This window comes from Carassius carassius, chromosome 46 (genome assembly GCF_963082965.1).
Source record: "Carassius carassius chromosome 46, fCarCar2.1, whole genome shotgun sequence".
Classification (NCBI taxonomy): Eukaryota; Metazoa; Chordata; class Actinopteri; order Cypriniformes; family Cyprinidae; genus Carassius; species Carassius carassius.
In genome coordinates, this window is record NC_081800.1 from 17,880,010 (window position 1) to 17,898,449 (window position 18,440).

General features: G+C 36.0%; 1 protein-coding gene across 4 annotated transcripts in view; it reads left to right on the top strand.

Moving 5' to 3' along the window:
• LOC132129795 (neural cell adhesion molecule L1-like) overlaps positions 1 to 18,440 on the top strand; it is a 63,295-nt gene that overhangs the window by 26,911 nt on the left and 17,944 nt on the right. For all 4 annotated transcript variants that reach the window (XM_059541563.1, XM_059541562.1, XM_059541564.1 and 1 more), the window contains 3 exons: positions 13,078 to 13,330; positions 15,620 to 15,722; positions 16,515 to 16,708. In XM_059541563.1, the coding sequence (XP_059397546.1) occupies positions 13,207 to 13,330; positions 15,620 to 15,722; positions 16,515 to 16,708 (421 nt within the window). In that variant the 5' untranslated portion in view covers positions 13,078 to 13,206. The remainder of the gene's footprint in view (positions 1 to 13,077; positions 13,331 to 15,619; positions 15,723 to 16,514; positions 16,709 to 18,440) is intronic.

Below are 18,440 nucleotides of genomic sequence, written 5' to 3' on the forward strand. Positions count from 1 at the left end.
AAGCAGCCATGTCAGGGAGATGTTGTGTGTATCTAGGAGAAAGCAAAAGCACTTTATTTGGCCTTCTGAAAGTTAGATGCATTTAGGAATCTTTAAGATTACTTGCAGCAGAACAGCAACATATTTTATGGATGGCCTTTTCGTGAACCTAGGAGAGGAGTTTATTCTGACTTTCCTATGACAATTTGGTGCCTCTGAATCAGTTACTGTATGTATTTTTGTTATTAGATTAAGTATTTGCAAGTGACTGTTCAAATGCAGTTTTGCATCCTGTGTGTGTGTGTTTGTGTGTGTGTGTGTGTGAGAGAGAGAGAAAGAGAGAGAGAGAGAGAGAGACAGTGACACACAGTGTTAGTGTTCTGCAAAAACATACAAGGTTTATCACTGTGTCTGTCACATGACTCTGTTCCCTTTTCAAGCTTGACCTTATGGTAAAACTAAGAGCAATATAGACTGTCTTTACATTTATTTTGAAAGATGAAGCTCGCAATTATGCAAAGGGGCAAAGCTCTTTAAGCAGCATTTGTCATATTAATGAACTCTTTAGTGTAGAATATCTTAACGTCTGCACTCTGCAGAGATTAGCCGTTGTTGTTGACTTGGTTCATCAGAATAAGGTGAAATTTATAATTGGGTGACCGGCCGAGTGTGCATGCCATTCGTCATCCCAAAGCACCAGAGGTGTTCCTTTAATGAACGCTGGTGTTCCACAAGCTTAGTATGTCATTGTGGCTGACACTAACAAAGTGAATGTGCCCCATTTAGAGACTAAGAAACTGTGCCTTGTGTAGGCGTTGGTTCCAAACCAACGGAGCATCTTCGCTTTTGATGTTGACATCATTTTGCTTTTTCGCAAATTTCATGAAAGATGCTTGATTTAAATCCATGGCTTCATCCCAGGCTGTACAATTAACCTAGATCTGCAAACAAAATAGAAATGGATTGATCAGACATTTCATATATATGTATATAAATATAAATGACTGACCTGAAATACATTTTTCTTAATTATACTTTTTGTTTCATTTTAGTGATAAATTTGATTTATTTATCATTAAAAATGGTGGTTGAGGTTACATATAAGCTGCGTCCGAAATCGCATACTGCGTACTGAGTACTACATTTGAATTTGAACGTACTACTCGACCGTTAGAAAAGTACGTTCTATATAGTATGAATGTGGGTAGTATGAATGGAATTCGGACGTACTACATCCGCCATGTTGACATTGTCACGTGACATACGTCGTCACAACAGCGCGTAAATTTAAAGAGCCCAATCTACTGAGCGAACATGATATAAAATCGGTGATGTTTTTCGTTATTCTTACCGCTTTCGTCTGTGTTTTTACGTCGTTTGAATTAACAATTCAAAGCAGGCGTCGGTCAGCTGTTCGCAGATCACACCTTCATTGACAGCTTGTTAATCCTTTACTAAATATAAATTTATCTTTTAATTTTCTACCTCAGAATAACAGCAGCTACATCTGTGAACAGAATGACAGCCTGATTTTATGTAAGGATATAAAGTAACTCATTGTAATAAATAAATACAAATAAAATTACACAAAAGGAACATAAATTAATTAATAAACTTGAATGAATGCTTAGACAAATACACACACAAATATATACACATAAATACATTATAGAAATATACACAGAAACACACACACACATATACACGCATCACAATATATACATAAATACATACATAATATATACATTATAGACAATATACATACATTTATAAATATATATATATATATATAGATAGATAGATAGATAGATAGATAGATAGATATATCAGCAAAAATGTGTAACCTATTGGAATTTTATTTTAAAAAACTAAAACTACATATTTACAGACTGTGAACAGCATCGTACAGGCTTCTGTCACTGGCCTTTGACATCCAAGAGCTGCATAACATAGTGCACAGAATGAGCAGGTCTGTCATGGGGATTTTGAGGAGGCTGATTGTCTTCTCCACCACAGATGACAGGCAGTGGAAGCAGCTTTTTTTCTGGTAGCTGGCACAATAGATGGCTGTCACATACAAACTGAACCACCAGCAAGTGAAGTCCAATGTTATTTCAACAGGAAGCGGTTTCATTGTGTTCAGCTGCAGGTCACCAGCAGGAGAAGTCCCATGATATGTTTGTTGAGTATCCTGGGTCTGTGTATGATGCCAGGGTGCTGAAGAACAGCTCTATTTACACTGGAGGCCTGTATCCACCTGCAGGAAAACACATCCTGGGAGATGGTGTGTGTATCCTTGTTTGAGTGCACACATCTGCCTCATCAAAGCAGACAGAGAGCCAGAACAGAATCCTGCACAGGTTTGATTCAACACCAATGATGCTCGTGCACAGAACATTGTTGAGAGAGCCTTCAGGATGATGAAGACAAGCTGTGCTCCATCTTCTTCTTCTTCAAGGCCCTGGAAGTGAGTCCTGCCTTTGTGCCAGATGTTGTTGCATGCTGTGCAGTGCTCCACAACCTCCGTCTTCTGAATAAGGACATTGCGGATCCACAAATTGTAGAGGATCATGACGATGATACACTGGAAACCCAAAACACAGAAGCCAGCACAGGAGAGCATGTGTGGGACAATCTGACCACAGCTGTGTCACACCAGACGACCGTGTGCAGCTCTTCAAGAGCAGGATTACCTGTAGGACAGTTGAACAGGTTAAGACTCTGCAGATCAGTTCATGTTCTCATAGTGCTATTGTTTAAGCTTCTGTAAGTTATAAAGGTAATTTTAAGACTGTCAAATCAAGATATACATATATTACTTAAGAAATATACATATAAATATATATACTATAAATCACATAAATATGTATAAATACACATGTAAATATTTAAATTTAAACATGTGTATTTATATATACACATAAATATATTACACTCATAACTGGGAATTCATATTACAGTTATTTGAAAATCTAGCAACATATAACATATCATACCAACATATTTACAACAAGTTTAATTTTACAAATATGTATTACTTTGTCCCTGGGGTAAATTTTAGATTTCCACTGTTTTCACTCATTTTTGATACCCAAATGTAAAGTCCTCATCTACACATACAGTTACTGAACTGAAGCTGCTGAAGTTTATTTTCCTGACATTATTATAGAAACGTCTTAAGAAATTCCCTTTTAGTGTTGCTTTAAGCTCTATTATACTACTTTATAAAAATGTTAATGTGGTTTTGTCTGAAGCTTTGTGCTCTTATCCATATAGAAATTAAAAATAAATAAATAAATAAAGAGAATAATTTAAATGTGACCTGGTGTATGGGTATTTCTCTAAAGTGTGGCACCCATTCTCAAGACAACATTTTTCAGATGTTAAGATGTTGCTTGTTTAAAAAACAACTGGAAACTGCTACAAAATCAGTGTGCATGCATACAAGTGCTTCAAAAGTTATTTGCTATTAAGCACTTTGCAACTGACAAAATAGCAACTGGAAATACCTGGAAATTCATATTATAATAAAAAAACCATCATAAATCAGTGATGATCCTAACATAAATACATGTAAAGAGTGTGTGTAGTTAAGATTAATTTTAATTTATATACTTACTGACTTATGCTTTCCAGTGAGTAGGGTTTCATCAGTGGATGAGAACAAGAGTGTATTCATCTGTAATATCAGAACAGGATTTACACATTACTGATGATTTATGATCAAACTGAGGCAACTATTAACAATAGTTGGCCATGTAAGTTATCCAACAATTTTTTATCAAAATATCAACACTAGGAAAATGTAAATTAACTCGTTAAAATTTTGTAACTTTATCTCATTAAATTACTTAACGAGCCGTCTGATCGATAATGATTATTAAATATATTTTTAAACTCAATTTACAAAATAATCTCATCAGTTTACAATGTGTAAAACTTTAACAAGTCAGTCGATTACTTGGATTATGTTAAACAAGTACACTTTAACCACAATGAACAGCGTTTATCCATATGGTACTTACACTTCAAAACAGCGGCGTCACGATTTTCCGTTATTTTCGAATACGAGTATGACGAGTCCTCTCCCGTGGCCTCATGGGATAGAGTAGTGTCCATCCTATGCATGCTACGGAATTCGGGCGGAAGTAGTAGGCCATCCGGGTACATTTCACCTACTGTTTTTCGAATACTAAGAATTCGGACATACTACTTGCTTCGCATACTGTTTTTCGCCTACTATATAGTATGGAAGTATAAGACTTCGGACGCGGCCATTGTCTATGAAAAAAGTACTATATAAATGTAACTAATGATATTAATAAATAGCTATTGACCTTCATATATACATTCATTAATGAACCAATTGACCCTACAGCTATGCCATATGTTGCTGTCGGCTAGATAAAACTGAAGCTCTCTAGTTGGTTAATTTGCCCTGGTTAATTTTCTCTAAATGTTGTCATCATTTTCTAGACACCATGTTCCCACATTTCTCTTGCTCTCTTTGTATATCCATCAGATTAATTTTTAATATCATTATTCAATCAGAATCTCCTTTGATCTTGAGTCTCCGTCCCTCCCTCATCTCTCCTCTCACCCTTCGCCCCTCGAGCTGTGTTGGAAATATCTATACCCCATTTCCCACCTTTCTTGTCTTAATGAACACACTTCTGAATTATTTACCACGTCTTTTATTTCCTCTGTTTTTATTGTGTCTGAAGGGAAAAAAACATCAATAAATAAATAACCCTGATGGCTACTGCTTCATGGAACATGGAAAAAGACAAGTGTGGTGAATATTCTTTCCTGGAAACTTGTCATCTTGTTGACATTGAGTGTTCGAGCGTAATATCTTGCAAACTGATAAACATGAGATAGATTTGTGTTTGTAGTGTTGTGAGCTAGTCATGTGTATGCTACATCTCTCCATAACAGTTTCCCCGTGTGTGTGCGTATGAATAACTGAATTTGTATGTCCATGTATGGAGGAGATGCTGTGGAGACCCCGTTGCCATGGTAACATGGATGGAATGAGTGGGCGGTAGCCCCTCTGACAACCTTTATTTTCCACAGCTTTCTGTGTCTCTGATATTAACCCTTAACCCAGAGAAACAGTGAGAAGGCAGCATGAGCGAGGGTTTGTAGAAATCAAGAAACTGAATAATTATGGAAAAAAAGCTATTCTTAAGGTCTTTGCACAATGATTCCGAAATGTTCATCCGAAATTTTCGCACGTTGAAAAATAAATATGACCTCACGTTGTGTCAATCATGTTTACACACTGCCTCCGAAACTTTGGTCTGTCATAAAAAAAAATCTGATCAGTTTAGATTTTCTGCATTTTCTCATCTGTAGCATGCATTTTGATAGGAAAGCATGGTGAACACGAAAAAAAAACAAAAAAACGTTGGCAATCTACGATACAGGTCAGTTGTCAGGTGGTTAGGGCGGCTCTCTGCTCTCCTGTGCACTCCGGTGCTGTCAGCGTAAATCAGAGGCCTTTATGAAGATAAGAGGACACATCCATGCAAGGAGGACCCCTGGGTAAACTGCATAGGATGTCAAGTCAATAAAGCAGAGAAATATCGGCTCAAGTCAGCAGTGCGGTGATCTGGGTGCACTTTAGAACTTTCCACAGCAATGGAAAAAGGAGCGTGCTTATGTCGCTGTGTAAAGAAAAGTTCAACATGGGTGTCAAAGAGAGACCCATTCATCCTCTTATAAAAAGGATAGAGAATTGTTGCCCTATCTTTTATAGCTAATAGATTCTCTGTTGTTATGTTTTCAGACCCGATTTTTCTACAGAATTTTCAACTCGGCTGTTTGTATGTTAGGATTATTCATAAAAAGAACTTAATAATATGAGACGTTCCTACTGGAATCAGATTACACTTGCTGTGTCAAATATTTTTGATTCACTGAAAAGAATCTGGGTTGCCATTTGTTTTGTTTTTTATAGCCGGAAAGAAATCAGTTGAGTTACTTGCAACAGGTTCATGCAAATTATATGCTGGTCTTCAAAAAGACCCAGACACGGTGACAGTGGAATGCATCGAGAAGGCCAGTCAACTGATATGAATTATGAATTTAGGTGAATTTAGGGCAAATTGTACCGGCAGGGAAGGCCAGGCTATAAATTATTTACCCTGCAGGGGGTCTCTGCAAATTACAGGCCCCCCTCTATATTTCCTTGTCTTCTGCCACTCCTCTTTTTCCCCATTACCTTCAGTCACCTATCTCCTTTCCCTCTTTTTTTCCTTTTCCTCTTTCTTTGCCTTCAGATCTGTTACTGTCCGTCGCTCGGGTTTCCAGACAGACAGACAGACCCTCAGGGAGGTCTTGAGGGTGGAGGCCAAGCATGTATTCATTTATTTCTCTCATCCATCTCTCTCTCCTCCAGTCTTTGTCACACATCTTCACAGTTGGGGGTTGTAAATATTTAAAGAGGAGGCATGACAGAACCCAGCCCTTATAAACACATGACTTTCACTGGATAAACACTCTTAGTTCTGCTGCGGTTCTGCAAAACGGTAGAACGCAGGGTATTGTTTGATAAAATGGTCTGTGTGTGGATTAATATCTAAAGTTTTTGTTTCTGATTTTAAATGTGTGTGCTAGAATACTAGTTGCTTGAGGGTGCAGGGAAATAATTATGGAAGCACATGATGATGTAAGAACAGATAAGAGATATTAGATCTTAAAACAGTCAAGTCTACATGGTCCCCTGCTGGATTTTCTTGTAGCTTGAAATATATCACTGAGACACTTCTGTGTGATTGACATGACTACTGCCTTCTCAAAACGGTTTTTATTAATCTTTGTCAATGTTAGTTAATAAAAATATATCTGTTCATTGTTAGTCAATGTTAGCTCCAGTCCATTAAGTAGCATTAATAGATGCAACTTTTTAATAATGTATTAGTAAATGTTGGAATCAGCATGAACTAATATTAATAAATGTTTGATAATTAATGTGTTTAACTACTGTTAACAAATGGAACCTTATTGTAAAGCGGTACCATTGTAATATTATAAAATATGATTCATAATTTAACTCTTTTTATTATATTTTAAAATGTAATTTATTAATGTGATGGCAAAGCTAAGTTTTCAGCATCATTACTCCAGTCTTAAGTGTCACATGATCCTTCAGAAATCATTCTAATATGTTGATTTGGTGATTAAGAAACATTTATTGTTGTCAATGTTGAAAATATGTGCTGCATAACATTTTTCAGGGTTCTTTGATGAAAGTTCAAAAAGCATTGGAAATAAAAATTTTGTAACCATGTAAAAGTCTTTCTAAATAGAAATAGTATTTATGCATTTATTTATTTTGATACAAAATTTTTAAATATATATATATTTAATATGTTGGGTCCACTAAACATTTGAAAACAACTGAAGAAAAATAAGACAATTAAATTATTAAATAAGAAAGCATTTATTTTGATTTCATATGCCCTGAAGAGTGCCTGAACAGAAACTCTTGAGTAATATATTGAACAGTCAATTATTCTGGTGTCAGTAGTTCCAAAACATGGATTTGGATTTATTTGGTATGACTTCAACCCTAGATACTTTGTCTTCAATAAAATGTTATAAATACAGACAATATTTATTTATAATAGTACCATCGTATCCATCAGGATGATATAGAATTACATAAAGACCCATTTACTGTATGATCGGATAAACTCAGGATCAAATAAGGGCGGGATTTACACGTCTACAATTCTACAATGATCCAGCTGACATGACAGGAATTAGCATACCAGATGAAGGTTTTTTTTTTGCTTACTGCTCTCAGTTCCTGAAATACAGTATTCAGCAAGTTCAAATTGGTCCCCTGAAAATTATATAACACCTCATATAGCCTTCTAAAAATACAACTTTCTCACTATTAATGTATTTAAATAAGAACCGTCCTTGTCTAGTTCCAAAGTTCTTGCATTTAGAAGTTTAAAAATGCTCCCCTTTCATTTTTCAGAAATAAAAGTTATGATCATCACAGTCTTTGCTGTGATTACATTAACATCAACTTTCTATGATGAAATGACTCACATTTCCAGTGAAATTCAAGCAGTATATGCTGCGAGTGACATGCTCCATTTCGCAAAGATAATTGCTTGTTTTTCCCATTGGGGTTGACATTACACAATTTGCTTATGATAATGATGCATCAATTCTCTGCTTTACTGAAAGCATGCTATGTTTATTATTGTTTATTTATGGTTTTGTTTTGTTTATAATGCACATCTGTTCTCCCGAAAATACATAATTGCCATTGGTTCTATTCTGCTACAGGGCATTAATGACGTTTAGTCTACGACCTTCGGTAATGAGGCAGGTGACAGGATTAGATACTATCACTAACAGCTGCACAGTGGCGCTGAGAGACCCGGACCATTGTCAATCTCCCTCACATCAGCAATAGAGGCCATGTAAGCTGTGATAGACAAGGTTCTTATCAGCATGTTTGGGTTCAAGTAGTGCCTAGAGCTCATTTCATGGATATGTGACGCTCCCCCTTGGTTACACACCCTCCCTTCTTCCTTTATTCCCTGCAAGCAGTCATGCTTGACTTAGTCACCTAGTTAGTGGCTGCTGCTTGATCATACATTACTGGCACCAGCTTGATTGGCGGCTGGCTCCCTCCAGAGCAGCCGTGTGACAGGGCTAACCGGACTATGCTTAGCACCTCTTCAGCAGTTCGGTAAAGGCCCAACTCAATTCGTCTTCATTTGATGGCATTTGTTAAAGGCCAACAGAGGCTAACCTGGCATCTAATTGGCTGCTGACAATTCCCCTCCCCATCTGATCAGTTCATACCAATATTGTTGATTCTAGAGGACGAAAAGAGAGGAAAGGTGACTGATTGATTGGGCAGCTGTGTGATTTAATGGAGGAAGGGATTACTGTCTCAGCTGTCAACTTCTATCAGCCCTTCTGCTCCTCTTCTGCTTTTCTTCTCTACTCTAATTTTTGCAATCACGATGAGATTTGCAGGCACAGCACCCATTCAAGGTGACTGTGCTTAATGAGCCACGTAATCCAGGATTGAGGTGCTACACCAACATTGTGTATGCTCTTCCATATGTGACCTGTAAGTAACATTATGTGGGCTCAAAGGGGGAGTCAAATGTTCCAGTAGCTATAAAAATTTCCATTAAATATCACTTCTCCTCCTACAGTTTTTCTGGGTTGAAAAGATCAGCATGTTATATTTTAGATGCTGATATGTTGGTGTCAGGCTTTAAGCAGCAATATTTTCTTTGTCCACAAAGGAATTGTTAGCAGTAAGACCATAATAACGGATGTGTGAGTTTCTTCCATATCAGGTTTTTCATTTACTGGTTTTGGTTGATATAAGATATATATATAGGCATATATTTGAATATGTAATTTTGAATGCTTATTTTTTCTATTTTTACATTTGATGAACTCTGCCATCATCTAGGCTCACTCAAAGTTAATCTTTAAAAACACTAGTAAACCTCAAAATGTATATCCGCATTTCATACTGTACATTATAATGTTGTGATGCCTCAGTTCACTTGTAGCATTTAAAATTTTAGTTTTTGTTTTATTTTTAATGTATTTAAACAAAACTTATAGAATTTTAGATCAACCCATTTATCAGTTATTAGCCAAAACATAAAAAGACAAAAATTAAGGTTACATTTTCAGCAAATTTTTGATACAACTTTTGATAATAGATTTTATATCATTGATAAATTATTTTCCCACACAGATTTCACAATGGGTTCAAGTAGTTGGTTACAGAAATTTACCTTGTTTGCTTGAATACATTAACAACGATTACAATTCTGACATGGTGATACTTTTTTTTTTTCAGGAAATAGTTCAAAAGTGACTTCTTTATATTTTTATCGCTACACTATTGACAATTGATTTTTTTGTGACCACACCTTTACATGGAATTATAATATACATTTTTGTGTTGTATTTTTCAAATTTTTTAATTTTGATAAAATAGTATCAATTTGTTTTATGTTGATTAAGGGGCAGCAGAAGTGTCAGGGAAGAGGGTTGAGACCATAGACTGTATAAAAACATGGACATAGTGTCCGTAAGGTCACCTATAGGTTACCGTAGAGCGTTTTTGAATCCGAAAGTGTGCAGAGCGGGCCATCGCCATCTTGGCACCGTGTCACTCCGGGGTAATCGAAAATGAGCAAAAAAGGCGGGAGCTGGTCGTTGAAACCACACCCACCATGCCCACAGCGATGACATCAGTGGCAATCCACTTGTCACTCAAGTGGCCACACCCTTAATTATGCAGAACTGAATGAAATAATTTTCTGAACAAAGCTGTAAACATGTTTTTTTCTGCTGTAAAGTTGGGCATTTTAACATGGGGAGTCTATGGGATTGACTCCCTTTCGCAGCCAGCCTCCAGTGGCCAGTCGATGAATTGCAGTTTTAGTCACTTCCTTGTTGGCTTCACGAGAGAGCGGGAGGTTGCCTGGGGCCTTGTGGAACTGTGATCCAGCCCTTGTCCACCAGCTAAACCAAACCACAGCAGACCTACATGAAACGGCTTGGAAATTCATGCTATACTGGGCTGGTCTTTTCAGCAAGGATGACTTTAAGTGTGTGCAAGGGTGTGGGAGAGTGAAAGATTTGCTTTACCCCCCTATAACCTTTCCTTCTGCTCCAAGGTCACTCAGCTCCAGGGTTTGGCACCAGTAGGGTACAGCAGTGCCCAGTTAAAGATATGCATAACACTTCATTTCATCCAGCATTTCATCCTCATTCTCTGTCTAAAGTTTTTATCACATGTCCTCTGGGAGCTCTTTTTTGTACAGTAGTGTGATCAAGGCTTGTGAAAGAGAAAAGACGGTTGTTTGATCCAGTGATAGTACTGATAGTACTTTGTGGTGTCATTTGGCAGGCCCTAGTACAGATGGAGAACTCCTCCTGCAGAGTATCTCTTAAGCCTGTGGCGTGAGCGATAGCAGCTCTAATAGATGCTTATCTTCTCTTTTAAAGAGGGTCCTCAAAAAGACCCAGCCATTTTTATATTCATCTTACACCAGCCTCAGTTTATCATTATACAGTATATCAATAAACCTGACCATTAAGGTCTTCTGAGATCTTGCTGAGGAAATCCATTGAGTAAATTGCTTTATAAGATGAATGTGGATCTGTGATTGCGATAAGGACATTTTGCCATGTGCTTGCACTTACGGTCACTTTATCTGTAAAATGATGTCTGGTATTTATATCAGTTGAATGTATTATATCTTGTTCTGTATTAAGTCTTCTAGGAAAAAGTGGCCAGACTGGCCACTTTAAGTAATGAAGTGCCTTGATATAGAAGATTTAGCTGATACTAACTTTTAAGCATATATCTTATATGTAGAGTATATAGTAATACTTTTTATCGAGTAAAAAGATATTACTCTGCCTATATCAGATACAATTATATTTATTAGTAGTAGCAGAAGTAGTACAAAGAAACAAATACAAAAGTGATCATTTAAATATTATTATTATTATTATTATTATTATAGTATTAATGCTACTACTATTACTATCAATAATAGCAAAAAAAAAATATATATATATATATATATATAATACATAGAAGCTGTATAAATGTACGAATACGTATTATATACTGATAGTAGTAAATAATTTTTTTTTTTAATTATATTTGTATAAACAATTTAATCTTAACCAACAAAAGTAACAAGGTACTACCATGGCTGCTGGACTTCTTTAAAGTACTCTGGAGTACAGTGTAGCCTACTGTAAATGTCATGGTACCTGACATTAATTTGATAATGCACCATAGTATAGTGTCTGATACCATCCCTCTACCACGGTACCACCTATTTAAATTTGGTAATAGTTGACTCACTGGTATTAACATTTATGTTTATTCATTTGGCAGATGCTTTTAACTAAATCGACTTACATTGCTTTAAGTACCAGGAATGTAATCATGTAACGATTAAACGCGAGTCGGTTGGAAATTGATTAAAATATGCAACACTTCAAATCGGTTGAGATGCCAACCAAATCGCGATACAAGGGTAGGAGTTTATATGAATGTATGTCTGAGCAGACATACATTCACTGACTTACTGTCTTATATTTCTTTTCATCTTGTCTCTATATAATGCATATTAAAAAGCATAACTGCAGCACTGTTTTGTTTACAGTGTAAACCAGAAACGCTTAAGTGCAGTGAAGAGTGAATCTGTGTCTGTTTCCTTCAGATATGTTTTACGTAGTATAGTTTCATAAAACTGAAGTCAGCTTATCTGTTTTTGCTTCAAATTTGTGAAATTATACATTCTAATTTAGATTAAAAACTGCTCATATTGCATGTATGCAGCATCTTTGTTTGGATCATGATTAAAATGCAGTGGTTGCCTCTCATTTTAAATGGAAAGCGCACAAAGTCTTATTTTGTTTATATAAAGAGATTTATTTTATTTGTGTTATTTATTTGATTTGGGGTTTGTTTTAAATTTTCAATTAAGTTTTGTTATTTACATTTACATTATATTTACATTTAGTTTTTTAGCAGACACTTTTATCCAAAGTGACTTACAAATGATGAGAAGCAATCAAAACCATCAAAAGAGCAATAATGTGCAAGTGCTATATTAGTATATAGTGTTATAATTCAGTTTCACAAAGAAACGTGCAGCATTTTGTCCAAACAATAATAAAAGGACATTTCATTTATAATTTGTCTCAAATCTCATTTTGTTAGATCGTGAATTGAATCGAACCGTGAATTCAAAATTATTGAGTGAATCGTTACATCCCTAAAAGTACGTTAGATTTAAATCAATTCATGCATTCCCAAGGAATCAAACTCATGGCTTCTATGTTCTATGATTTGCTTTACTGTATGGTCACAACATATCATGCACCTCTGTTTTTTACTGTGCCCCGAACTCCATCCCTCTCTTTCCCTCTGTCCTGGGCCATGTGGAGGTCTGAATGTTTTTCCTCTACACACATGGGTCTCCCCCTCCTGCTCCTCCCTCACTCTCTCTCTCTCTCTCTCTCTCTCTCTCTCTCATTCTCCCTCTCTCTCCTCTCTTGTAGTTAAAGTGCATCAGGACAGTGACCTGAGACAAAACATACAGGAAGAAGAAACAGTGAAGATTGCTCTTCCCTGACTGGGATAATCGCAGATTTTCCTGCCCGTTGTGTTTGTGCCTGTCAGCGGGTGCAATGCCTGCCACAATACAACAGCAGGTGGGCAGCAGGGGACGATGTGGTGCTCTCCTGCTCCCTCTCCTCCTGCTGTCCATGGCCCCCAGGCCTGGGAATGCCACCATCAACATCCCATCCAAATGTGAGTACAGGACTTTACATTGCCTTCAATATGCATGTGCATGTCAAGTTTTTATTTATTTATTTATTTTTAATTTGCATTGATTTTTGCAGTATTATAATGTTTCCTATGGTATATTTTTATAATTAAAGGTAGTCTATGTGAGTTAAAAAGTGCAGAATGAACAAGCTTCCTAAAGCTATAAACAGCACTGGGTTTGTTGCTATTATTGTGCATCTGCAATTTAAGATTGCAGCTATGTATCAGTACATCAGAGTATCTCTTTCTTGCCCCTCCAAACACACATACACACACAAAAGAAGAGGAGAGGAGAAAGACTAGATGATAACAACTGCAAAACAGAAATGCACCAGAATGAGATGACAGTGAAGAGTTACACCTATATTAAAGGTCAAGGAAAATAGCTAGATAGGGAGTTTAGTTTAGCTCTGCTTTGCCAGGATCTTGTTATCTCTGGTGAGCCTCTTGTTGGCCAGCTGATCTATAGTCCAGGTGTCTGAGCTGGCATCACACGTTTTCTTTGTTTTGCTTTCAAACAGTGTAATCATACTAGCGCAAACATTTGTTTCATTACAAAAAAAGGCTTAATGCAGTCTGTGTGTGGTCAGGTTTTGTCTTCACTGTGGGGCTAAATGTCCTCACGAGGATAGTAAAACCTGAACCATCTCATGAGGAAAGCAACCTAATAAACATTTAATGTCTTAATGAAAATCTAAAAATGCTAAATGGTTTTTGTTATGGAATAGAAAATATAAATGTACAAACATACATACATACATATACATATATATAATTTATAGAACTGTGCAAATCAATTCAACATCTAATCCTCATTTTAAAAAAAAGTTTCATAAATGAGACAAATATAAATGGTATCAAAATAAGAAATCTAAAAATGCCAAAGCCGTCTGTTGAGGTTTGGGTTAGATGAAGGGTTTTGTATTTAGGAATAATAGATATAAAGGTACAGTTTATGTGTTTTTTATGTATATGTGTGCATGCTTCTACATGTTACTAGTGTGTAAAACATGAGTGCATGTTGTCAATGTGCATAACTGTAATCTAAAAAGATGTCTTTTTTTCCCCCTTGCTGACTCAATGGATAGACAAAATAAGAGACTGTGAGTATTTCTAGCATGTAAAATATGTTTTTGCATGTACTAGCTCATTCCAATAACGGAAGACTCTGTTGCATGCAGCAACAGCCAGAACTGATCAGCTGAGAAATTTGTTTGTTATATTTAGAAGTGTGGGAATGATTGTGCAAAATTCAAGGGTGCTGCATTAAGGCATGAGTCTTTTAAAATGAATGATTTTCTTCTGTAGAGGCACGAGGGATCCATAAACTGGTCCATCATCAGTGATTACACTCATTTTTAAACTATGTCCTTTTTTAATATTTTCTTTTTTTTTTTTACTCCTTGTCCACCTGTTCTTGGTAATAAAATGAAGATAGACAGACAGATATGATTTATAGAGACAGACATAGTCTTTTCAGTTTAGCATGTACTCTGGTGCATCTGTACTTAAGCAAAGGGTGTTTGAAAAAAGCTCCCGTTCATAAAGTTAAATGAACAGCCAGTCCTTCTAGTCATGCATGTGACAGACTAAAGATTAAACTGCATAGTGAGGATCACTCTACCCATTCCTAAACATCAGTGTTGTTATGTGTCTAGTATAAGCACTTGTTTATAGCCTCAGTGACTCTGTCCGTAGATTACATCACTAATGCTTTATTCTCCCGCTGTCTGACTATCTGGTCTCAGTTTCTTCCCATTCTCCCATGCTTTCACAGGCCACTCATCCGTAAAACAACCGACATTTAGAAAGAACATGTCAGGCTCACCTAATCGTCATGTTTTACACTGCACTTTTCATTTCCCTCTTTTCACTTGGGAGTTTCTAATGACATGCATGATATTCTGTTTCCTGCATATGCCAATTGGAACTAATTGAGTGTGTGCATTGGTAAGATTCAGGGGCACTTGCTTCAGAACATTGCTGAGGTTTAGTGGGAAGCTTTACTGAAGTCAGTGGCACAGCAGATCATTAAGTTGTTTTGAATAGTGGTGTCATGTGATTACAGCAGGTCAGCAGGAAGGCTGCCTAACTACTGTGACTAATTTGCCTTCCCTTATCCACATCTGAAGTGACTTACAAATGGGCAATTATTATAGCTCTGTGAAAATAGATGTCTATTTCTATTTTTAGGGTGTTGCATTGCTAACTGCACAGAAATGTAACTAGATAATTGAATGTTTGGTGTGTGATTGTGTACTCTCTCCACAGTGAAAAGCCCCCCAGTGATTACCGCCCAACCAGAGTCTGTCACCACCTTTTCAGCAGATGACATCACACTCACCTGTGAGGCAACTGGGAATCCCCCACCCACGTTAGTATCCATAGCAACACGTTACATAATTTGATAACAGTTTACTTGAAGCCTATACGGTATATAATGCTTTATATATTGCATAAATAATTGTTCCCAAAGTTACAATACAAGAAAAATATATATATAATTAAGGTGTATTACATATAAGGTATTATGGATACTATTTTTGTGCATTATATACACTTCCATTCAAAAGTTTTTAATGCTTCTGAATAAAATCTCAAAACTTTTATTTGATCAGAAATACTATATAAAAACTATTATTACAATTCAAAGCAAAAGTTTTTTGAAGTTGTTGTTGAAAAAGTGAATTTTTTTATTGTAATATATTTTTAAATGTAATTTATTCCTGTGATGGCAAAGCCATTACTTCAGTCTTCAGTGTCACACGATCCTTCAGAAATCATTCTAATATTATTATTTAGTGCTCAGGAAACTTATTATTATTAGCATTGCTAAAAACTGTTGTGCTGCTTAATATCTTAGATGAACAGAAAGTTCAAAAGAACAGCATTTATGTAAAACAGAAATCTTTTGCAGCATTATTAATGTATTTATCTTTACTTTTGACCATTTTAATGCATCCTTCCTGGAAAGTAGTATTAATTGCTTTAAAAAAACAAAAATCTTATTGACACCAAACTGTTGAACAGTTTTTTGAGATAATTTATTATTAGTCTTCAAAGGGAAAAATATTTGATCACTATAGCAATTTAATTGAAGGATGTTACTTTTCTATATTATGTAAAAACATTACTGAAATGTATTTCTTATTTGCACTATTGCTAGGTTCCGCTGGGTGAAAGATGGTGTGGAGTTTGACCCCTCTAAAGACCCTGAACTCTCTGTGTCCAGAGATTCTGGGACCTTTTCTTTGACAGCCAAAGATGGACCCATTCATCAATACCAGGGCAGATATAACTGCTACGCGTCTAATGATCTCGGCACGGCGTTGTCTAACGAGGCTCGTATTGTCACAGAGAGTAAGTTGCTCTCATTACTGCAGCTTTATAAAGCGACACACTTATGATTGCCTGTTTGATATCCGGACGTTACCACATGCAGTGAGTTTTCTGTAGAGAATCTGGCACACAGCAGATAACAGCCCAAAATCAAGCCCCTTGCTCCCTGTTGTGTCATACACACAAAATGACATTAAGAGGAAAATTACAGCTCATTGTTTGTGCCAGTCACACTAGCAGTTCAAAGAATACCAGAACGAATAAAAATCTCAGATTGCATCCCAATTAGCTATCAAACACACCGAGCGGCACTTTGTACTTAAGAACAACAACAAAACTATTGTTTTGACTAGCTATCTAGCAATCTAGCGGTGTCCTTTCCTCTATCCCGACCTCTCTACCAGTTTCCCTGACAACAGTTACCTGAGAAACCAGTGAGAGTTGTGTAAGTGTGCCAGCGGGGACGGCCACTCGTGGGATTAATATGTGCAGGAAGTGAGAGTACTCAGCATGAGCGGGGCTAACAATAGCCCACATATTATGAACTCCACACGCAGCTGGGGCTGGCTACATTAATATGCACGTCTTCACACACCTATTTCATATGATTTCAAGCTAAGGCATCTTCTGCAGTGTTGGGGGTAAGACATTACAAATTACGCGACTTACGTAATCAGATTACTTTTTAAAAGTAAAAAAACTAGTAAAGTAACGCATTACATTTAAATTTACAAGAAAATATCTGAGTTACTTTTTCAAAAAAGTCATGGCAGTTACTTTGTTTTCCCATTTATTGACTGACAAGTCTCCTGTCCCCATATTGGGAGAAATCGGAAGTACAGAGGTGTAATGTGAACATGATGTTACTGTAGTTCTATACTAAATGTAAATGTGCATTAATTCATCCCACTCACAGAATAACAGATTTTGTATTTATCAAAATGAATTAAAACAGTGAAATGCAAACTTGACACAAACCTGCAATAATTAAATATGTTAAATTACACAAATGTATCTAATCCCATTTTATTAACAAGTGTCTTTGCTGCTGACCTTTGATGATCCAGTTCAACCATACTAATAAGCAAAAATGACTAATAATTGTGCTTCATTGTTTTTTATTGCTAAAGAATGTTGAACCTTCTTCTTGTGCGTTCTACCTTACAGACGAGAATTTAGAGGTTTATTCATTACACTTTTTGGTGTGAAAGGGCTTGTACATTTGCTATAAATAGAACTTAATCAAGCTCTGCTCAGATTTAAAAAGTAACACAAAAGTAATGCAAAAGGAATGTAATTCACTACTTTCCATAAAAAGTAACTAAGTAACGGGAGTTTTAGGGAGTAACAGAATATTGTAATGCATTACTTTTAAAAGTAACTTTCCCCTAAACTGATCTCCTGAATAATGTCAGCTATGTTGCTAGCTACTTAGCACACAAGGATAAAATGTATCTGAAATTGTGAAATTGTAATTTTCAATCTTTCCATTCCATGTCTAAGAATTTAAGTTTAAAGTCAGCAAAAAGTTTAAAAAGAAGAAATCAATACTTTTATTAAGTTAGGATAGTGAGGATCAAAAGTGAAAATAAAGACAACAAAAGATTTATATTTTAAATGAATGCTACTTGTTATTTTAGTATCATTGAGATATTATAGTTTCTATTAGTTTTTAATTTTGTATTTTCTGTTTTCTTTTTAATTATAGCTAAATGTTTAGCTTAAAATTAAGCTGTTTGTTTGTTGTTGCCAT